This window comes from Phocoena phocoena, chromosome 16 (assembly GCF_963924675.1).
Source record: "Phocoena phocoena chromosome 16, mPhoPho1.1, whole genome shotgun sequence".
Lineage (NCBI taxonomy): Eukaryota > Metazoa > Chordata > Mammalia > Artiodactyla > Phocoenidae > Phocoena > Phocoena phocoena.
The window spans coordinates 71133231-71156832 of NC_089234.1; the positions used below are offsets into that span (position 1 = coordinate 71133231).

Here is a 23602-nt window from a genome sequence, read left to right on the forward strand (position 1 = left end):
GAAACATCTGTCACTGTCTTGATGGTAGTTGGTCTGGTTATCAAAATGGCAGTTTAAAATTTGTTGTTTATTTATTGATGTTTAGCTTTTTTTTAATGATTTTTTCAGTGAATGAATAAACTATAATTTACCAATTTTTTTTTTAAATGGCAGTTTAGGTCAAGGATCGTAAATAGATATGTAAATGCCTCAACCATTTAATTTTAGCCCTTCAATATACAAATGTACATTTATTTGTCATTTAATTACATACTTTGTAGTTTCTAGTTTAGGGTTAAAAGAAGAGAAAACTGAGGCATTTGCAAAGCAGTTTGAGTACAGGATATTTCTCAACTTTTATAATTTTCCCCCAGTCTATTCAGCTCTCCTGCCCATACGTAGTTTGACCATAGTTGGGTTTTTTTTTTTTTTTTTGGTCTTTTTTTTCTTTTTTGGCTGTGTGGCATTCAGAACTTCCCCAACCAGGGATTGAACTTGTGCCCCCTGCATTGGAAGCATGCAGTCTTAACCACTGGACCACCAGGGAAGTCCCATAGTTGTTTTGTTTTTCTGTATTTTGCGGTACGCGGGACTCTCACTGCTGTGGCCTCTCCCATTGCGGAGCACAGGCTCCGGATGTGCAGGCTCAGTGGCCATGGCTCACGGGTCCAGCCGCTCCGCGGCATGTGGGATCTTCCCGGACCAGGGCACGAACCCGCGTCCCCTGCATCGGCAGGCGGACTCTCAACCACTGCGCCACCAGGGAAGCCCCCGTAGTTGGTTTTTCATCAACGTCTACCAAGGCTCTCCAAGGCTTTTAAGTGTCCTTAAAGCCTTTCCTTCCGTACTCATACTTTACCTGTTAACATATTATGTCATTATATAATTAGTGTAAACATAGTACAAGCTAGAAAAGTACTAGTATAAACACACTAGTGTGGGAACAAACACAACTAGGTCTTTGTAAACATAAAATCCACAAAGGTGGGTACAAAGGTAGTGGTAACATTCTAGTCAGCGGACTATAAACCTTAAGTATCCAGTGTATCGTGGTGCCAGCTGGTAGATTTTACAGAGGACCTAGAAACAGAGCTCCGCAAACGTTTTCTGGAAAGGGCCTGATCATCAATATTTTAGGCTTCACGGGATACTGTCTTTGTCCACAAACTCTCAACTCTGTCGTTACAGAGTGGAAACAGCAATAGTACATAATTTAATACATCAGCAAACGGACATGACCGTGTTCCAATAAAACTTTATTTACAAACACAGGTGGCAGCCGGATTTGGCCCCTGGATTTTACTGTTCTGACCCCTGATCTAGAGGATGTTGGTTAATCAGTTAAGTAGATTGGTTAAGAGAGGCTGTACTCTACCATTACAAGAAACCTCACATTTTTGAGTGTTGTTACATATGAAGCATTTCGCCTAGGAAATGGTTTCACCCACAAGCTGAAATTGACCATAAGATGCATAGTTATCTCATTAAAGAGATAGTATGTACCATTGTTAAGAGCCTGACTTTCATAGCCAGTGGCATCTCCCCTAACTTCTCACACTTCCTACTAGTTACACAGACCCTCTTGCTTTGATCTTGACCTTTGCGCAGCAGTGCCCTGTGCTCCAGCCTCTTCTCTCTACTTGCCCTACATAAAGTATTTACCGGGACTTTTTCACATCCCGGTAGAGGATTTCTCTCCAGAGGGCATCTTTGGGCAAACAAGGAAAAGATACCCCTCCAACGTGGGGATAAGGCCCTCAGGGTGCAGGACTTAGGAGTGCCTTGTGTCCTTGGGTGAACTGTCATAAGGTGCCCTCCACTCCAGGCAGATGCAGCCTGGATGACAGCTCGGCAAGCAGAGGATGGGCTGGCTGTCAGCCCCCATCGTAGCTGGGAACCTTCCTCAACCATCCTACACTGCCCTCTCCCCTCCTCCCACTTTTGACTGTGGGAAGGCAGCACCAATAAAATAATTCATTACATATGAGTACATGAGAACTGGTGGAGGTATAATATCCCTCCCAGGTATTTCCGTTTTCCCAGGATACATTCCCTTATCTCCCCCAAAAAGGAGCCATCAGAGTTTTAAAACTTGCTAAAGTATAGCAGGACGGAGTGGGGATAATTTCTAGATAGAACTGCCTTTCACAGTTCTCACGCTGATAGGTTACTCAGAGGGTGTTTAAGGTGCTTAGATCTGCCATCCTCACCTTTCTGAAACTTAAAGAAAAAGATAAATGAGGTTCTCCTTAGTATTGAATCAAAGAGTTGAATGTAGCCTCTGATACCAAGCAGTGAAGTTTCCTGTATTTTTCAGAGTGGCACCATTGTTTTCTCAGCTCATCAGCCCTGAACTTTTACTTGTCCTATAGGATGACCAAACCCCACTCCACATTTCTGCGCGATTGGGGAAAGCAGATATAGTACAACAGCTGTTACAGCAAGGAGCATCTCCAAATGCAGCCACGACTTCTGGGTACACCCCACTCCACCTTGCAGCCCGAGAGGGGCATGAGGACGTAGCCGCCTTCCTTTTGGATCATGGCGCATCTTTATCTATAACAACAAAGGTATGAAAGCCAGCCTTAGAATCCTGCTGTGTCCCCCAAAAAAACATTCTCTTTACAGTTTCCTGCGTGGTAATAGGTACAAAAGGTGTACAACAGCAGCTATACTTGGATCCCAGGATTAACATGGCCAGCAAAGCCCTGGGGTGGGGCAGGGTGATTTGGTGTGTGTGTATATCTTACGTTTCTCAGTACATTATCTTCTAACGAAACCTTATTGATGTCTGGAGTCAGATATTTCTTGCAAGTTGTTTGACAGATTTAAAGGGTGCTTTAAAAACACAGCCACAGATTTCTGTTGCCGAGGCCAGATATACAAACCACATTATCAAAGCTCAGTTGGTTAATGCTTTTATAATACTTTCAAAGCAGGAGGTGTATTTTTCTTGGTTTGTTGATGCTGCTTTTTTTGTTGTTGTTTTCTTTTCTGATTTATAGGTTTTTGGTTTTGTTTTTAATCTCAGCTCTGATGCCTTACAGTAATGACCCACCACACAGTTGCTTTTCAAGTGCAGAATGCAAAATTTAGAGCTCATTTTTCTTTGATCCTACATAAACTAGCAAGTGTGATAGCAAGATGAATTGGCCCATGGCATGTCTTAGAAAGCTAGAAATCGGTGTTACACCCTTTTTTAGATGCAGAGAAGAAGCATTAATTACAGTGATTACAAATACTTGGAAAACTATCTGAACAAATGATGACTTTCTCAAAATTCGCCCCCTGTGATTCTTTAGGCTCCTCAGTAGACATGCAAGTTCCTGGATCTCATTTAACATGTGAAACAGAGGAATGGGTGATGGGGTTTTGAGTGTCCCGGCCTTTCCACCATACGAGCTTACTCTAACTGGCTATAGTCCCATGGGGTCAAATATGTTGACGACCCTCTAATCCCTGCCTCGTGCTTGGGGCCCTAGCTGTGCATGGTGACTGACCGGTCGATACCCAGATCCTTGTTAAGAGTTGGAAGCAAGAAGAACGAGCTGCTCAACTCTCAGTATCCAACTCTCGCCTATTTATTGAGATAGAACCCTGTGTTATTGTTCAGTTCACCTGTGGTGGCTGAAGTGTGAGAACCTCTGACTCCTACCCCTAAGGACTGGGTCATACATACAGACGTGTGTATACGTGTGGCAATAAAGAAAGGGGAAGAGAAAGGCTCCAGTCTGGTGATGTGGGAGGTTATGGGAGGTCCAGACTTGTCCTAGATTTTTCCAAGCCCTCCAAATCCAAACTGGGCCTGGACCCTATAACCTATTCTTCCCACAATGTGAAATCCCCAAATGGCCCTAGAATAAGCCCCAGATCCAGCTTTCCAACTTCATCCTTGTCAGATACCTGACTAGTCCCCAGGATTAGTGTCTCGTGGCCGAGCCAACAGAACGAGAAAGATTAAATATGCTGCTCATCTGTGTTGAAAGGAGGATTCTTTAACTGTTATCTACCAGTCTTGGTCCTTAAATACAGGCTTAACTGCTCTTCACCATTAGAATAATGCCTCAGTTCTAGAAGAGTGATACCTTTGTATCGTTCCTATTATTCATTATTTTTATGTTTATCGTTTCAGAAAGGATTTACTCCCCTTCATGTGGCAGCAAAGTACGGGAAGCTTGAAGTAGCCAGTCTCCTGCTACAGAAAAGTGCATCTCCAGATGCCGCTGGGAAGGTATGGGATCATCGGCCAACCTGTAACAGGCCACTCCCATGATAACAAAAAACAAGCTCTTGCTAACATTCACCAACAGCCACCTAAATTATAACTAATCCATATTTAAGTCTCATAGGATGAAGATGACTGCAGAAATAGGAGGTGAAAGCTGGGGTCCAAGTGTTGTGGAAACTGGAATGTAAACTACAGTGTGTGTTGTATCCAATCTAATCCCATCTCCTAAATCTAGGCCTCTGACGTTAAGGCGCTTTGACACTGGTTGTTGTTTCTACACGTGTTTTCAGAGCGGGCTAACCCCACTGCATGTAGCTGCACATTACGATAATCAGAAAGTGGCCCTTCTGCTTCTGGACCAAGGAGCCTCACCCCACGCGGCTGCAAAGGTACCTGTAATGTGACAGCATGAGGAGACTGACGGGCAGTCTCTACATGTATGTTTACTTTGGCTTCGTCTGTATCACCCTCCTAGTTTAGGCATCCCTTAAAGATCATGGCAATATAAGTGCCTTAGGAAATCTGTGCCTTCGGCTATAGTCAACTCCTGTGGTAGATGCTCAATAAATATTTACTCGTCCATTGATATTCCTTGAAAATCCAGGACGTCCTGGAGTCTGAGGAAAATCCAGGAAAAAAAGTTGAAGTCCTCTTTAGCCAGACTAAAAACGTAAGAACAGCCAGAGGGAGTAAGAAAGTTCTCATTTGTCAAAGTTATAAAATATGTGTTACATTTTCCTGGCCTTAAAACATTGCCTTCAAGTGGTTTATGTGTGCTTAATAAAATAAGTTGAGAGGTTTTGCTCATGTGTTGTTATTATTGCTAAGGAGAATCTTTATTCTTTTTTTAAAATTTATTTTACTGAAGTATAGTTGATTTACAATGTTGTGTTAATTTCTGCTGTACAGCAAAGTGAATCAGTTATACAGATATATACATTCCTTTTCACATTCTTTTCTATTATGGTTCATCACAGCATACAGACTATAGTTCCCTGTGCTATACAGTAGGAGAATCGTTATTCTTCTTTCTTCTTATTGTTAGGTCTTTTTTGTTTTGTTTTGTTTTTTTGCGGTACGCGGGCCTCTCACTGCTGTGGCCTCTCCCATTGCGGAGCACAAGCTCCGGACGGGCAGGCTCAGCGGACATGGCTCACGGGCCCAGCCCGGACCAGGGCACGAACCCGCGTCCCCTGCATCGGCAGGCGGACTGTCAACCACTGCGCCACCAGGGAAGCCCCGTTAGGTCATTTTTGGCCGGTAGATAACAGAGATTTCTCAGAAAAGAGGTACTTAGAGTGAATGGCTTTCTTATGACTCTGGTGTTCTGACTTGAGAAGCAAATCATAAGGAGTTTATTTAAAGATAGGTTAGCATAGTGCTGTTGGTTTAATGAGTTCGCTATTGTTGAGCAGGTAGTTATGATCAGAGAACACTGGAATGATACAGAGCACAATTTAAATGCTATCCCATTCTTTTCCTAAATACTGTTGGTTGAAGGAACTTTTAGCATCCCTCCGGCTTTTTATATTTGTTTAGCTCTTCCATTTGGGGGCAGCTATAGTGTTCTCCTTTAAACTTAGTGTTTAGTTTAGATCAAATCTCTTGTACACAAAGAATTTGGGCTATTCTAAATTACTTTGGATACTTTCAGAGATAAAGTTTTCAGGTACTTTCTCTATTTAGAGAGTATGTGATCTTTGAAAGTTATTTCTCTTCAGAACCTTTTTTCCTGTATTTCTCAGTCATCTCCTGCCCCATCGTCTTCAGAATTGTACCCAGTGAAATCTACAATTCAAAATCAAGCCCCCAAACTTGCTTTTCATCTAAGAGCAGCTTTTCCCCATAATTTCTAGCCCTGACATTCTTTCTATCATAAAGCCATCCCTTGACTTTTGAAAAAACTTTATTTAAAAAAAAAAATGAATAGCAGCATTATTCACAACAGCCAAAGTGTAGAAGCAACCCACGTGTCCATGGAAGCATGAATGGATAAACCAAATGTCGTCTATACACGCAATGGAATATTATTCAGTCTTAAAAAGGAAGGGAATTCTGACACGTGCTGCGACATGAATGAACCTCAGAGATACTACGCTGAATGAAATAAGCCAGGCGTATCAAAGGACAAACACTGTGTGATTTCATGTGGAGACACAATGTAGAATGCTGGTGGCCAGGGGCCGAGGGAAGGGAAGAATGGGGAGTTAGCGTTGAATGGGTAGAGTTTCAGTTTAGAGATGGATGGTGGCAATGAACAGAGAACATTGTGAATGTACTTCATGCCATTGACTGTACACTTAAATGGTAGGTTTTATGTAATGTATATTTGACCACAAGTTTTAAAATGAGAAAAATTTACAATGAAATTTAATAGTTGTCCACTTCATTTATTTTCCTGTCCCTTTAAGCCTGGGCCACTTTTCTTCTGTTATAAATACCCTCAGGCTCATGGCAGGCAACCAGTAAATAATTAATAAGTGAACTATTCATTCCTCACATGAGAGTAATAATTTTGTCATAACTAGTGCCAAGTAGTTGAGAATTGACAAAAGTCATAAATAAGTGAAACAAAATGAGTCCAATCCACCTTTTCATCCTATGAAAAAGGCCAATAGTTGATATATTTGTAGTTGATTTTCAGCTTCGTATTTGTCCAACAAGACTTCACGGTTCCCTATCTGCAAAACATCTTTGACAAAGAGTCGAAAAGCAGTTCTTTAACAGCCCTTTAGCCTTCAGCATATCTTTTACAGTCAATTGAACACAGGCTTTTCTAAGAGGACATTCATTCTCATTCCCATAGTGCAGTTGCCTCCGTAAGAGTCTCTGTATGCCATGTCTGACACATGTCCAACCATCCCCACTTTCTGAGGCTGTGGTCCTTGGTCAGGAGCTTTTTCTAGTCTTTGATCCTGAGCAAAGCCAGTTCTATCAGTTAGGGTTTGGTTCACCTGGTAGAAAAAAGACGTAGCTACGGTGGATTAAACTGATGAGGTTCTGTTTGTTCTCTTGTCATAACCAGTCTGGAGGTAGGCAGGTGTTGTTGCTGGTTCAGTGTTTCCAGAGTGTAAAGAAAATTTCCTGTGATTTTTTTGGGGGTCTTTCTTCCAGCTCTTGTTGCTCAGGCTGCCAGGTAGTAAAGAAAGTCAGACACAGGTAGCCCACAGGGGCAGCTCTTACTGTCCAGGCAGGCCCCCTTGGAGGGCCTGTCACATATAGGTAGGATGGGTTTTCATAGGGACTAAACTTTTTTAAACAAAATTAAATTTGTTTTGTCATTTTTTTCTGATTTCTTTAAACTGAATAGGACATCGCAAAAGAGGAACAGTGGGTTGGAAGAAGGTAGAAGAGTAATATTTGAAAAGCAGACTGATAAATGTGCCCTCATAACGTGGTATTAAGTACCCTAATCGCCAGTAGGATGGATTGAGAAAACACAACATTAAAAAAATAAAGAAAGAAGAAGAAGAAAGAAAGTCAGACAGCAGGGCATTGCCAGAAGCTCCACCCAGCCATTTCTCCTTACATCTCGTTGGCCACTTCTTTCTGCAAGGGAAGCTGGGAAATGTAGTTTTCAGCAGGGCACAACACCAAAGGTTCTTTTAGTAAGGAAGGAAGGAGAATGGATATAGGGTAGGCAAATAACCTTCTTTCCTCTAGGGAGGCTACAGCATTTCTGAATTCAGGTAGTGGTGAGAAAGGAGGGCCAAAAACTCAACAGAGCTAAGCAGGCATATGGATATGACAGACAGCCGTGCTTTCCATGCTACCTCTTCCTTATTCACATCCTTTCTTCTTGGAGTACATGATGCTTTCTTGTTGCCCTTTCTTCCCTTTTGTAGAATTGCGGGCATATTTTCTTACCCACGTGTGCCCTAGAAACACGATGTGACTTTAGCTAATGGAAGAGGAAGGAGGGTGCTGAAAAACTAGATGGGCTTCCCTAATCCATTTTAGCCAGATCTATTTCCTGAGACAGGACACTGTGCTGGAAAGAGGATTGGCTTGAGTTCAGGAATAACCTGGGCACAGGTTGTGGAAGGGTTAGTGAGCCTTAACTTACTATTTGTCAGATTTCTCTTTCATAAGCTGTACAGTATATCTGTTGGCATGGATCAGTAGAGATTATGAAGGTTTGGGGGAAAAATATAAAGTACAGTGTAAATATATTACTTTTAATCATTTAAAATTACATCTGCTCTTGTTTTTAATCTTGAAATGCAAAAGGACACATGGCATGCACTTTGTCCTCTACATCAAGAGGAAAAGAGTATTGATTGAGATTATTCTCTAGTTTAGTCTCTCACTACTTTATGTCTCTTCTGATAAATGTATCTGTCTCCTTTTGTATGGCAAGTAAGAATCCTTTAACTTTCTAGAAATTAGAAAGAAGTTAGGAAATTTAGAAAATTTTATCATAGGTCTCAAGATAAAGTACTTGTTTCTTATTCGAAATATTTCTTAAGCCTTTCTGAGATGAGCTAGCCATTCTAAAATAATACCCTAAATTGTTTTTCCCTTGCTTTATACTTTCCTTTGTATCTCAGGTAAGGAGCTCAGAATAAACCCCTCAGTAATAATGAGTAACTTGTCTGGAATTGGCATGCATTACACAGATGTCAGAGCTTCTCTGTTTTCTAAGAGTCAATGATTTCTTGGTGGAATTAAAAGTAATCAAGAGGATTGTCACATCTCAGAGGATACTGACTTACCTTTAGAGGTTGAGAAGTTGCTGACTGATAAGATGCATGGTTAGAAGCTGCTCTGACTTTATCTTGCCTTTACCACTCTAATTAGTTCGTGTTAAGAGTCTTGACTAATCAGGTTTCCTAGCACTGCTTTTTGAATTTTCCCTTTTATTCAGGGGTGGGGATGGTAGTAAAACAGATCACCCCCTCCTGTCACTCGCTGTAGAGTTGGGCTCAATCCCGAGATCTACATTAGGCTCTGAAGACGATCTCTTTAGGGTGTGTGTGAGCAGAGGGCCAAATGCTTCTGAGGTCAGCTGGGGTTTCCAGATGGCAATAGGTCAAAACTAAAAATAAGAGCATAAAATCTTCTACCCTGGCCCATCCTGTTCGGCAGAGGCTGGTTTCAGAAGAGTCTAGAAGTGGCATTTCCACTTTCTTCAGTTGATATCCAGCAACCTTAAATCTTCTAGAATCATATATAGAAAGAATGTTTGTCAAGGGAGCAATGCTGTCACAGTAGAACATACCACTGACATAAACATGAGGGTTAATTACAGCAGGCTGGTCGACCAGTAGCCCCCCACTGCCCTCTGAGTTATTTCTGACCCATCCTTATGGCTTGGAAAGATTGTGACTGATCTGTTGTCCAGATTTGGATCATATTCCCAAATCTAAATCCTATTTGTATTTTATAAATTCTAATTATTCTTTTTTCTTTCTATTTTCTTTCTCTAAATCCTCTTGTCTATACCAAAAAAAAAAAAAAAAATTCTAGTTTTTCATTGGCATTTTTTATGTAATTAGATTCAGGCCCATGTCAAAATGTAATCTTGCATTCCTCTTAAATGACTGTGAGTCAGGACAGGGTTTCCTAAGGCAGGGGACCTTTTTTCTTAGGACAGGGGACTCTGAGGGCTCCTGAAGCAGCTTATTAACAATTTGTCAAAGGAATTTTGGTTCCTTCCACCTCTGAGTATCAAAAGTCAACCAAGAGAAGGATCCCAGAATGTTCTGAAAGCTCTAGTAAGCTTGACTCAAATCTAAGGATTTGCCAGTCATTGCCAGGCTCTGGAGATACAAAGACAAATGTGGCACAATACTTGCCCTTAACAAATCTGCATTTTAGTAGGAGGAGACAGATATATGAAGAAGAGTGCCACTAAACATCTCCGGGATTTTGACTGGAGTCAGCCAAGTGAGGGGCAGGTATAAGAGTGGAAGGGGAGGGGCTTCCCTGGTGGCACAGTGGTTGAGAGTCCACCTGCCAATGCAGGGGACACGGGTTCGTGCCCCGGTCCGGGAAGATCCCACATGCCGCGGAGCGGCTGGGCCCGTGAGCCGTGGCCGCTGAGCCTGCGCGTCCGGAGCCTGTGCTCCGCAACGGGAGAGGCCACAACAGTGAGAGGCCCGCGTACCGCAGAAAAAAAAAGAGTGGAAGGGGAGGTGAAACACTTCATGGGGGTGTGACCCTTGAGGTGAACCTTCAAATGAAAGATGCAGGTCCCAAGGGCATGTTGGAGAAAAGCATTCTTGGTAGAGTAAGGCAAGACAGAAACATGAGCCATATGTTGTTTGGGGACCAGTCTAGCTGAAGCGTGACTGAAGTTTCATAAAAGAGGCAATCAGAATGGCAAATGGGAGTAGATTACAGTATCTTGACTACCATGAAAATTAAAAATTTCCACTTGTAAGCAATAGGCTAGTAAAGAGATTTTAAAGGTTGAATAATGGCTCTGAACCTGCCCCGGTGGTACCATTTGTTTGTTTCCTAGTTAGGTTTCCTCTCATTCCGGATATATGAGGCAAGTAATTATTGAGCACCTACTAACACAACTACCTGTGCTAGGGGGTGCTACCATCCATTTGTAAAACCACTGGTACTCTTGACTCTTTTGCATTAAACTCTCTATAGTACGTTTTCCCTATTTAGGAATGTGGGAGATATGAGGGCACTATGTTACTAGCACTTCTTGATTTCTCAGTGTTTGCTTACTTGCTAATGATTTTTTTAAACCATCAAAGAAAATCACTAGAAAGGGAAGCATACTATTTGAAAATGCACTGCACACATTTTTATCTTGTGACTGGGCATGTGACCAAGTGATTTCTCTTGACAGAATGGTTATACACCACTGCACATTGCTGCCAAAAAGAACCAGATGGACATAGCGACAACTCTGCTGGAATATGGTGCTGATGCAAACGCAGTTACCCGGCAAGGAATTGCTTCTGTCCATCTTGCAGCTCAGGAAGGACATGTGGACATGGTGTCACTGCTCCTCAGCAGGAATGCTAACGTGAACCTGAGCAATAAGGTAACCTTTTTTTTTTTTCCTCTGCAAAGCATCCAGCACAGCAAAACCTCACCTTCAAAAGATCGCTAAGAAGTCATGAAAAATTCAGGTCAAAAAGAAAGTGCAAAGTGTAGTATGCACAAAAGTATGTACCAACATGTTATTTATCGTAGGAAGAACTTGAAAAAAATCTGTTTAAACAATAAGAGAATGTTAAGTCAATAACTGCAAAGTCATACTGGTGAGTGACAGAGCCATAAAAATGAGGTCCACAAAATTGTTCTAGTAACGTGATGTTTTGTTATAATGTAAAGTCAAAGGGCAACCAGAACATAGTAAATAAGAAGTTGTAGGTTGTAAATAAAAAGTTGTAAGTTGATCTATGCCACAGACATTTGGGGGGTACCTACTGCCTGTCCCAGTTTTAAGTCCTAGGTTACAAAAAGAAACTGGAAACAGGTCTGCCTTCAGAGAGTTCATTTTAATAACAGAAATTTAGAGTAGCTGTCTTACTCCATAGATCAAAAGCTTAGTCTCTGTAGGTAAATTGGCAGTGCCAGGGAACTTTTAAGTCTCTGTTCCCAGAAGTCTTCAGACTCCCCTGACCTCACGTTCGACATCCCCATGGTTAGTGAAGAGCTCTGTGAAAGTCCAGCCCACAGTTACCCAGAGACATGTTAAGGAGGTCTCTGCCTCCACTGTGTATAGCAGAGAATTTGGGTTTGCTGACCCGCTTATTAATACCTGAGTCTGAGATCTGCCCAAAATACAAGACAGATATTCCTTAGTCTTCAGATTTAAAAAAACCTGCAAGAGTGTCCCCAAATTCCCGATAATCCAAACTCCCTGTTATTTAGCTTCTCCTCTACAGGATGGTGATGGCACAGCTATGACATTTCTCAGCCACAGCTCAGATACTGGAGTAGAGTTTCAAGATAGCAGTAGTTTTATGGCAATGAATAATAAGTAGTTTAAATATTTTAATATATGTGGCCTGTGTTTTGTGATCACAGAGGCTTTGAATTTCCTGGGTATGAATCCGAAATCTGACTCCTACTTGACGTGTAACTTGATTGGACAAGTTATGTGACATCTCTGAGCCTCAGTTTCATTCTCTAATAAACAAAGACAACACTCTTTACTTCCCAGAAATGTCAGGAAGATGACTAACATTCAGCACCTTCTTCTAAGTGGAAAAAGAATAGTTGTCCTAATTTTAGACTTTTCACAGTTTGGGGAAAAGGTTACTCTGCACTAATCTGAATTCCCAAGGTGGTAATTTAACAAATTCTATGAACCAAAAGACATACGTAAGAGAATAGGAAAACCTTTTATCAGTTTTAGTATCTTGAAAATCCTTTGTGATCACTGCAAACCAAACACAATTTTCTTTTATTTTTTCTCGTGTACTGATTTGCTTTTGTCATATCTTTCTTTTTAAACATTCCTTTGGAATGTATGCCTCGGCATTAACGGGAATCACGAAGCAATTTCAAGTAGTCATTATAATCAGGATTTGTTTGAGCTGTTGAATTTCTAAGGTTCATATACTAATATATAGACCAGCCTTATAATAGTTTGCTGCAAAATTCAACCTGTCTTAATGAGATGGAGGACGTGGCCTTCTCAAATGATGCCACATTCTGGCATCCATCAGTGTATTTATTCTTAGGAGCCCAGAATATTATATCTCATTAATTCTCCCAGAGACAATACAAACCTGAACAATTGGTTAACAGGTGAACATTTTCTATAGGTCTGACACCAAAGTACTGTGTCATAAACATTTATTTCCTTTAAATTCCTTTAGCTAACCCATGGCAATATACATATTTAGCCTTGAATTCACCTTAAAATCATTTTTTAAAAATTTAGGCTGAGAACACTTCAGAAAGAATTTCTCAGTGTCTACTTGGGTAGACTAGAGGGAGATCAGCCAAGGGAATTCTGAGGCCCAAAAGACATAGCAAACCAAGAAAGCCTGGAAATGCCCAGCCACCTTCCTGAACAAACTCTACATAAGCAAATATATCACCAAGGAAATTCCCACTGGCACACTGTACTTAAGGAACTTTCAAGAACTTCACAGTACCTAGAAATGGTCTAATAAGAAGGCATTTGTAAGTCTTTGCTTCCTTTCTCAGGAGTCATTTTCTGTACCAAGTATTAAATAAGTTCCAGTGTGAAAACAGAAAATCCGCAGAGCTCTATTCAATAAGGACTCTGACAGGTTTTCTGTCCATTTTTCCTAAGCTGCCAGAGTTTTAAACATCAGTTACTCTCCCTCCACCCCTTCCCCCTTCCCCATCCCACTTCCCCATTTCACACTTGCTAAACAATGAATATTAAAAGAAAGATTTAGCTTTCGTGAAAAGTATGATTGAACCAAACACTTGATTGTTTTCACTTCTCTTCCTGCTATTCACCAGCAGTTCCCAGGTTTTTAAGAAAAAGAGCCCATGAACCTACGTTCCTGCCGAAGTACTAGTGTTTGATCTGGTGCGATTTTGCTTTTGACGTTCCCACTTTCCCACACGAATTCTGCAGACCACAAGTAGCTGTATTTCTTTACACAGCCAATAGAGTACGAAGCAGAGCTGTTCCTCTTCCAAGTTGGTGGTATTCTCTCTGTGCCCAATAAATGCCATTTTTAAAAAGAGCCATGCTCAAAACCTTTATAAAAGGTTAATAGATAACTTCTGAACTCACACAGGGCTGTTTTAACCATCACATTTTGTTTTTTAAATCATGAATGTAAAAATAATTTTTTCTTTATTTAATTTATACTATGTTACCGAAAGATGCTTGCTTTTTCCTCTGACTCAGTCGATTAGTGGGTGGATTAAACGCTAGATACTCGACTGGTTATACAAGGATTAAAGGTACAGTAGTTACCTCAAGAAACTCACAGTGGTTTGAAGAATACAGACGAGAAAAGAGTTTAAATGCAGGATTATGTTGCTCTCGACGGAAGTGAGCACGCAGGGGGTTCGCACGTAAATAATAACAGTGAAGCCTTTTTCGAGACCGGGGAGAGAGAGGGAAGCCCAGGAAAGCTGGAGGTGCCTCCAGACCAAAGGTAGAGTGGACAGCACGAATGTCCACGGGGGAATGCGAGAAAGTAGGGCACCAGCCACGGTACATTCCCCCAGCTGTGCTGAGAACCACTCAGTAAAGCTCTTCAGAAGGTTTGGAAAGTCTCAAACTTAGAATAGGGGATTGTGACACTTTTACATAATGTTACAGCTGCAAATATCTGTTGCCTCTAAAGTGGAACGTGGAACATTGTTCTATGATTATGTCAGTGTTTGGGTGGTGCCAGTTTTGGCCCCAGGCTTATTTTTCTTGGATTTCAAGTGAAGGCACCAGTCCTCCTTTTCCTGTTTCCTCTTTTATCCAGTTTGGGTGAGCTTCTTCCAAAAGTCTGTAAAGAGTATTAGAAAGTCAAGAGTGAATGACTCTTCCTGAGTCCTGTCATTAGTTTGATGGAATAGGAGCCCCTAAATAAATACTGTTCAGCATCTCGAGGGTTCTGTGCCCTTCCTGGTGCTGCTTTTGGTTCACGCCTTTCCTCTGACAAATAGGACAGGTTGATGGCCTTGCTACACAGATGCAGAGGAGGAGAAAGAGGCCGTTAGGACTCGGGACATTAACTTGTGTGCTCATAATGGATGAAAGAAAAGAATCTGGACGCACTTACACCAGCTTACGTTCTCTTAAATGTTATTTATGAAAAATGCAGCTACAGAGGATTTTTAAACCAGGGTGCAGTCTTGGTGATTCTTTTCTTGGCCATTGGGATAACCACATAGCCTGTCCGTTCTGTGGTAGAGTCAATTTCAAGTATCTGGTCTCATTAAATGACCTGGAAATTTTCACAAGATAGCCTTCATATTACATTCTCATGAGACAGCATTTATATAACATTTCACAGACCATTTTTCCTACCCAGAAGCAACATAAAGAAAATATTTGTCAGCCTAGGGTATTAATATTTAATGGAGAAAATGATATCATCATATGTCAGTATTCAATTTATAAACAGTTTTCATTTTAATAAATTTTTCTAAAGCTAGTCATGCGTTGGTAGTGCGTTAGAACTCTTGCATAATTTTGTAAAAAATAAAAAGACTCTATTTTAAAAAAGTGAACACTGAAGTACATAAGAGGAAAATGATATAATGTCTGGGATTTGCTTTAAAATACTTCCGCAAAGCAAAGAACAAACAGGAAGTAGGGCTGGATGAAACAAACGTAGGAAAACCTTGATAATTGCTGCATCTGTGATCAGTACACAAGGTTCAGCCCATTCCCTCCACTTTTGAGGATGTTTGAAATTTTTCATTAAGCCTGCAGATAACCATGTTGTCACATGCTAGTATATAAACTTACTCTATAGATTTTTTTTTTTTTTCTTTTTTTGCGGTACGCGAGCCTCTCACTGTTGTGGCCTCTCGCATTGCGGAGCACAGGCTCCGGACGCACAGGCTCAGCGGCCATGGCTCACGAGCCCAGCCGCTCCGCGGCATGTGGGATCTTTCCGGACCGGGGCACGAACCCACGTCCCCTGCATCAGCAGGCGGACCCTCAACCACTGCGCCACCAGGGAAGCCCCTATAGATTTTTTTAAACATAGAAATTGTAGACTTACTCTTCTTGAAGTCCTAAATTGTTTCTCCAGCACGCCTGTGTGTCCTCCATCCCTCCTGTAAGATGACCACTTTCATCTTTTGCAGAGTGGCCTGACCCCACTCCATCTGGCTGCTCAAGAAGACAGAGTGAATGTGGCCGAAGTCCTAGTAAACCAGGGGGCACACGTGGACGTCCAGACAAAGGTACACAAAAAGATGGTGCCCATCCAGAGTGTCATTGTGACTCCTTGTATGGAACAAATACAATTTTCTGGGGGAAAAGTACATCTTCCATCATGTCTTTTGTACGCAGTATTTCAAACGTGTATCTGTACAAGGGACACCAGTGTCTCTGGTTGTGGTGTCCCAGGTGCTTTTACCTTTACTGCCCTGAATACTTTATGTAGCTGCATGTTGCTGCCTCCTGTGTTAATGCAATTTTTTAATCCTTGTTACAACACATCTGCCCATCAAGGGCAGAGTGTGAAAGCTTGTACCTTTTTTAATTTTTGTGACTGACTTTTAAGAAATGCATACAGAAAAAGTTGTCAGTAATTGATGACTTCTAACTATGTTCAGGCATAGTCTATGGAAGAGGATACATTAGGTTTTATTCAACTGCTACTCGCTTGCTAAATTTCTTATGGTGTATATGATCGCTAGCAGCTCCTTCCCTCTCTCGGCCATAATAGTTATCTTTTCAAAAAGAAATTTCTGATTAATCTCATAGAATGCCGCCATTTCAAACTCACATAAGACGAATGGGTGTTTTGTGTCATCATCAAAGATAGGACTTCATATCAGTCTTTCTCTGAATATTTTCTTTCAGCACTTAATTTTGTTACTCTTCATGTCAAACTTGTATCTACTTCAAAATGTAACTTTGTTTCTGTGTGTCACATTTTTGACACAAAAATGAATACTTGTTACCTATTATACTGTGAATACGAACATTTCTGTGTATAATATAGATGGATTCTGAGGTGTGTGGACAGATATTGAAGATATTAATAACATAGAAGGGTCACCAGGAATTAGCCAGGTAAAAAGGTATTGCAGGCATCAGAACCAGGCTGGATTTACGGGACGAGCACAGGAAGCAGACCTGAGTAGACTACACCCTTTGCACCGTGTTCTGACTCTCTAGGGCTGTGGCTTCTCCACCCATACTGCATTCTATTAGAAAGAATCTGCCCAAAAGAGACGTGACCAGGCAAGATCCTTTATGCTTTTTTAACTCTGTATTAAAATAGTGAAGCAAATATAATGGTCCCTGGCTGGAGTAGTCTTAGAGCTGTGACCCAGGTAGCCTCCCTCACTCCCATTTCTGAAATGCCTCGTGCCCTTCAAGTCCCCATGGCCTCTTTGGTAGCCTAAGTGCCCAGTTCTCTCTATTCTGTTTCTTTCCAAATTTTTCATTCTAAAAGAACCCCTTAGCCCCGAATGCCTTCCTAGATAGCTGAATGTTTAACAGAGAAACCAGTAAAGGCAATAGTAGTGGCTGAATGGTTTCTTGTTACTTTCCATGAAAATACAAGCATTTTTCAATCTGAAAAGCTCAGACTGGATTTAGCTTATATTCTTTACTGTGCTTGTACACTTTCATCAGAAAAGAAATCTTTACTTTAGAAATTTGCAACTTCATGGTAAATAGATTCACCCTGTGTTGTTCTATTGACACACACACACACAGACTTATAAACATTTTATTTGGTTCCCTCTCCCTTTATAAATGAAAAATTTGCGAAGGCAATAACAGGGTTCTGTTTCTCAGTACGTTTTATCTCAACACATCCAACATATACACCACCAAAATTCAGTCAGGGATTAAGGCAGTGATTCTCAAGGGCAGGTTGGGAGGAGAAGAAGTGGTGCTGTGAACCTTCTGTTCTAGATTTGCAAAAGCAACCCCACGGTTTAAGAGTATTGGGTCTCCACCAGGGTTTCCTTCTAACCCTGTCCAACTCAGGTCACAGTCTGTAATCATTTTTGTACTCAGTATAATATTTCTGAAGCATGTACCTTTTCCTGCCCTTTACGAGTGATGTAGTTCCGTAAGCATCTCTCTGTCTCTTAAAAAAATTAGAGACAAAAAAAATCACTCTCTCATCCTTTTTCTTCTCAGCAAAGATCACAGCACCAAAAGGAAGTGAGGCTATGATTGTCCCATAGTTGAGTAGAGCAGGAGTGCAAAGAGATGGGTTGCTTGGATTTGCTTCCTAGCCTTGTAAATAAGGAGTTGATTGTATCCCATCAGCTTCCAAATTCTTCCTGGTAAAGATGACATCCCAAGCAGCCGACAGGTAGAATGTATGGTACCATTTGAGTCACTGGCTTCAATTTTAAAATAGTAATAATTAAATTATCGGGAGCTCTTTTCTCTTGTGGGGAAGAGACCAGAACATCCTGGTAACAGCCGTGCAGCCTTCCCACTGGCCTGCTGACCCACCATATCTCCATCTCACTTTGTATTTGAAGTTCACCAAATCAGTTCAGACTAAATTGTGCGGCTGGCACAGGGTTTAATGCTCAGTGTCGTACAGCTGAAATGAAGCCACTTCTTTCGCTTTTTTTTTTTTTTTTTTTTTGCGGTATGCGGGCCTCTCACTGCTGTGGCCTCTCCCATTGCGGAGCACAGGCTCCGGACGCGCAGGCTCAGCGGCCATGGCTCACGGGCCCAGCCGCTCCGCGGCATGTGGGATCTTCCCAGACCGGGGCACGAACCCATGTCCCCTGCATCGGCAGGGGGACTCTCAACCACTGTGCCACCAGGGAAGCCCTCTTTTGCTTTTCAAAAGGAGAATCTCTGGAAACATTTTATTTAGACCACCCCAAAGCACACCAAAGCACTGATTCTCAGAGGTACTGATTAGCAAGTAAATTGTTAAATTAGCTTTCTTTTAATGTGTGTAAAATCATGAAAAATGTTTATTTGATACATAGTCATTTCACATTTGTTTCTAGAGCTCTTACTAGTTGTTCGATTCTTACCTGGGTGATACGTTCCTTGTCCTCACAGAATTCATAGTCTAGAGAGGGAGACACAACAATAAAAATGTAATAATAATAGCAAAATTTACTACTCATTTTCTCTGTGTCAGATACTGTTCTAAGCATTTACCCTTATTAATTTGTTTAGTCCTTATGACTATCTTATAAGGTTGATAAAATTAGTATCCCTGTTTTACAGAAACTGAGGCACAGAAAAGGAATTACTCATGTAAGGTAACATAGCTAGCTGGTCCAAAGCCTGATTTTGACCCCATGTATAAATAAATAAATTTAGAGTTATTGGCGTTAACTGAGTTATTTACAAAGGTGGGAGTATAGGAGGGGTCTATAGCTGGTTCAGCGTCACAGGAACATGAGAAAAAATTGGGGGCACGCCCCAAGATACTGCTAGATAATTAAGATGATCTCAGAGGGCCTTGATGTGCCATGCTTACGTTTTTAATCCTGTTTGTACTGGTAAGCCTTGAGAGGTTGTAAACAGAAGATGATAAGATCAGATATCTGGTTTAGAAAGATCCTAGGAGACAATGCAAAGAAGGAGTTGGTAAAAGAGCTTGGAGCAGGGGCCATTAGAAGGCAATTGCTGAGGTCCAGATGAAGAATAGAGAAGGCCTCAAGTAAGGGGCAGATGGGATATTGGTAAACAAGAGAGAAATTGAAGAAATACTTAACAAGTACAAACAATTAGACTTGAGACCATGTGTATATAGGGACTAAGGAAAAGTGAGAAATTCAGGACGAACCTGAGGATGTGGCTCTGTAACCAGGTGACCATTCAGCGAGACAGGAAGTGAAGGAGAAGAAGCTGGTTGGAGAAACAGCACCCTGAGTTCTGTATTGGGTGTGTTGATTCCTACATGACCTAGGGGCTCTCTAGGTAGAGACAGCTAGTAAATGACTAAAGCTTTGGTCTGGGATACAGGAGGGCCGTCTGGACTAAAGATACCGATTTGGACGTGGTCAGAATAAATGTATCCGTTGAAATTGTGAATGTGGACGTGATCGTTGAGGAACAGTGTGGAGGAAATCAAAGACAAAATCCCTAGGATCAACGATATTTTAAAGTGGTTGGAGGAGGTGGAAGGAAGCAGGCCTGACTGAGGGCAGGAGGGAAATGGGGAAAGAATATAACATGGATGCCAAGTAACTGAAGACTGTCAAGGAGAGTGTGACACAGAAGAGAAAGCACTAAAACACGTGCACTGCAGTGGCACCGGGGTTATTAGAAGGCAGTCTCACTGGAGTAGTGGGGACGGTGAGATATGGGGAAAATGGAAGGGAATGGTGAATGAAAATGGGTTTTTTTTCAAGAAGCTTTAAGAGAATATAGACCCAGGAAAGGAGAGAAATATTTGAAAGGAGTGATTATTGTTTCCAAGTTTGGAAGTATGGCAGTATGTTAGTAGGCTAAGAGGAAGGTGCCAGTAGAAAGAGAAATGGTCAAAGAAGTTATAAGGGATGTCAGAAGTGGGATAGGCTGGGTTAGGGATGGAGATGACAATTGCCTTATTTTTCTTCTATCATTACGGAAATACTCTTTCATAATCTTTGACTCTTCTGTAGTCCCTGAGAGGATCTTTGTTTTGTTTTCCATTTTAACCCCACACTAATTTTGGAGGTAAACAATAAAGTAAAAAAATCACAGGAGAAATTTTTTCAACCTTTTTAGCGTGCTAAGACGTTCAACTGTAGCACCTTCAGGAAATGAGATACTGAGAGTTTATTTTCAGAGTTTGTTTTCTAAAGGAAAAATCTCTGTCTGTTACTAAATGCAACTTTTCAATCTCAATCAGTTTTATTGAAGTAAAATTATGAAAAAGCTATTTATAGAAATATCTTACAGCCTGCCATATTATTAAGTAATATTTAGTGTGACAAGAGAAAGGTATTCCCTAAAACAATAGTATCAACATAAAAAAATTTGAAAACAAAAAATTTAACTGAAATAAAATCAGGGAATAATTGTAGTTGTGAGTGGGTGTGTTCACTGAGGAAGACTATGACAAGTGCAAGGAAGGCCAAAGACAGACTCGAGAGAGCACAGGTTTAGGAGGTGAGGAAATAGTGTGGATTTCCTGCTCCCGCTTTCTCAAACCATGTTGCATAGGGAGGCACCTAACTACTGCTCAGTAAGATCTCATGCTCACGTACCATAGATCAGAAACAGCAGCCTGAATATTCCTTCTGTACCTGTTTGCTCTTCCTACACAAATACACCCTTTCAGTATTGCCTAAAGAAGATGACTTAACTTCAGCTTGTAATGATGGTATAAGTAGGCAACAGTGAAAAAAGCAAGCAAAGACTGCTCAGTTATCTGAACTATGACTGTTCCTTAGTTATTAAAGAAAGAAGAGTTGGTCTTTCCAAAATGTATTGCCACTAGTTGAAGGGAATTTCCCAAATCACATCTCTCTGGGCATGTGCAAGGTGCCATTTACCATGGGAACTTTGTGACCCTCAATGAATAGAGGAGCCCCAATTTTGGTTTCTCTGGATGAAAACTAAATCTTCCTGGCATGCATATGTATTTTTAATAAAATACTGTAGTATTTGTGGAGCAGCAAGGAGACCAATGTCTTAGAGCAGCGTGAACAAGGGAGAGACTCGTAGGAGACGAGCTCAGAGATGTAATAGATGGGAGGTGGAGAGCAGGGTCCAGACCAACCATGTCCTAACAGTCCACTATAATGACTTAGGGTTTTACTAGGAGTGACAGTGAAGCTATGAGGATGAGAAGAAACTGTACATTAAGGTACTTAGAATAATTCAATTTCTTTTAAAAATCTGATCAATACAGTAGCACAGTAGCCATTGGAAAGGGTTGCATCATTGCTTAGGCATGTTGACCAGAAACTTGAAGAGTTCCTTAATATTTAAAATTTTAAAATATTTTCTGTAATCTTTTGGTTTGGGATCAGTCCTCTGCCACTAACACTGGGAATAATGTTACTTCAGTCAATTAAGCTAATTGTACTGAGAACTGGTAGGAGAAAACTGTTTTCATGCCTCCCTCCCTAAGCAGCATTCTGATTCCTAACACAGTATCCTGAGTTCCTCAGTACCAAGAAAGAACCCTGCAAAGCAGGCAGGTGAATTCTGGTCCCCAAAATGGGATACCCTTCATCGTGCATGAAGCAGCTTTAGGGGTCCTAAGTCAGACTCATATACATGTGGTTACGGTGAGCTTATCAACAGGGTCTGGTCAGTGTGGCTGTACTTACAGTTCAGTTCATGGAATAGAATCTAACCAGAGTCAGTTCTTTAGGGCAGCACATCCCTGCTGAGGTGTCTTCACCTTCCACAATCAGCTGTGTTCCGGACGTCCCCTTTTCAAATTCAAATACACCCATTTGCTGGAGTGTCTTAGTTAGTTTAGGCTGCTATAACAAGAATACTATAGCCTGGACAAACCTTTATTTCTCAGAGTTCTGGAGGTTGGGAAATCCAAGATCAAGGTGCTGGTAGCAGGTAGAAAAGAGAAGAGGCAGGCTGTCTCCTTTCTCTTCTTATAAGGGCACTAATCCCATTCATGAGGGCTCCACCCTCATGACCAAATTACCTGCCAAAGTTTCCATCTCTAAATACCATTACACTGGGATTAGGGTTTCAGCATACAACTTTTAGGGGATACAAACATTCAGTCTGTAGCACAGAGTCACCATAAAGACACACTAATGCCATCACATACAAGATGCAGACACTTGAAAACATGGACCCTTGACCCATGACCATTTAGAAATATTAAAAGTCTGTGCTCTCCCTTTCAGTGATCTGGTGCTGCCAGTGTCATCGTAAACAGAGATTGGCCATGGGCACTGAAATTGTGTGGTGGAGTCTGTTACATTATGGCCATCTAGAAAAAATATCTGGAATATCCTTTTTAAAAAAAATAATTATCTAGAATATATGTGTGTGTGTATCTATATATACGTACACATACATACACACACGATATATTTTTTAATAGATGGAACTTATAGCCCCTCAGGGGTCAGTGGATATTAATTGGAGAAGCAGTCCATTGCTTTGTCTAAATGAGTGGTTTTCAAAGTGTGGGGCTCTACCTAGGTAGGCGGAAGACTTTAACTAGAGCATCTATTGCTAGACCAAGTTCATATATCGCAGACCTCCTGAACTCACACCTGCCTCTCCTGCTTCAGTGTTTCTATCCTTCCTGTCTCCGTCATGCATTCTGATCATCATCTACTGCTTTCATGATCACTTAACCACTTCACATTTTTTAACCTCAATTTTATGCCTTGAGAGAGTAGAGTGTTGAATAAATGCTAGTCCATGTCTGTCCATTGAGCACGCTTCTGACCCTCTGCAAGAAGCCACTGGATCCTTCTGTCTAGGCTGTCGTTCCATCTTTTCGTCCTATCTTGAAAAGTTGTTATGGAAATAAAATGAGCCGATGCTAGAGTGAGCACTTTGGGACATTTAGTAACTATTTCCATGTGAGGTGGTATTGTTATTTATACCTTAGATTAGCTCTGTCAATGACATTTGTTTTATATAGGGGAAAAAAAACGCTTTCTGCCTCGTTAAGAAAGGTTATTTCTTAATAAAGGTTATATATATATAATTACAGATGGGATACACACCACTACATGTGGGCTGCCACTATGGAAACATCAAGATTGTTAACTTCCTGCTCCAGCATTCTGCAAAAGTGAATGCCAAAACAAAGGTAAACTCCTTTCTCCTTTGTATCTACCAAGTCATTGATCTCGTGTCCAAGGAAGTAAGAGTCTTTTCTTCCA

At 41.2% G+C, this 23602-nt stretch overlaps 1 protein-coding gene across 1 annotated transcript in view; it reads left to right on the top strand.

Moving 5' to 3' along the window:
- LOC136136056 (ankyrin-3-like) overlaps positions 1-23602 on the top strand; it is a 105200-nt gene that overhangs the window by 75327 nt on the left and 6271 nt on the right. The window contains exons 14-19 of the mRNA XM_065893927.1: positions 2352-2549; positions 4112-4210; positions 4498-4596; positions 11019-11216; positions 15932-16030; positions 23431-23529. Coding sequence (XP_065749999.1) covers positions 2352-2549; positions 4112-4210; positions 4498-4596; positions 11019-11216; positions 15932-16030; positions 23431-23529 — 792 coding nt within the window. The remainder of the gene's footprint in view (positions 1-2351; positions 2550-4111; positions 4211-4497; positions 4597-11018; positions 11217-15931; positions 16031-23430; positions 23530-23602) is intronic.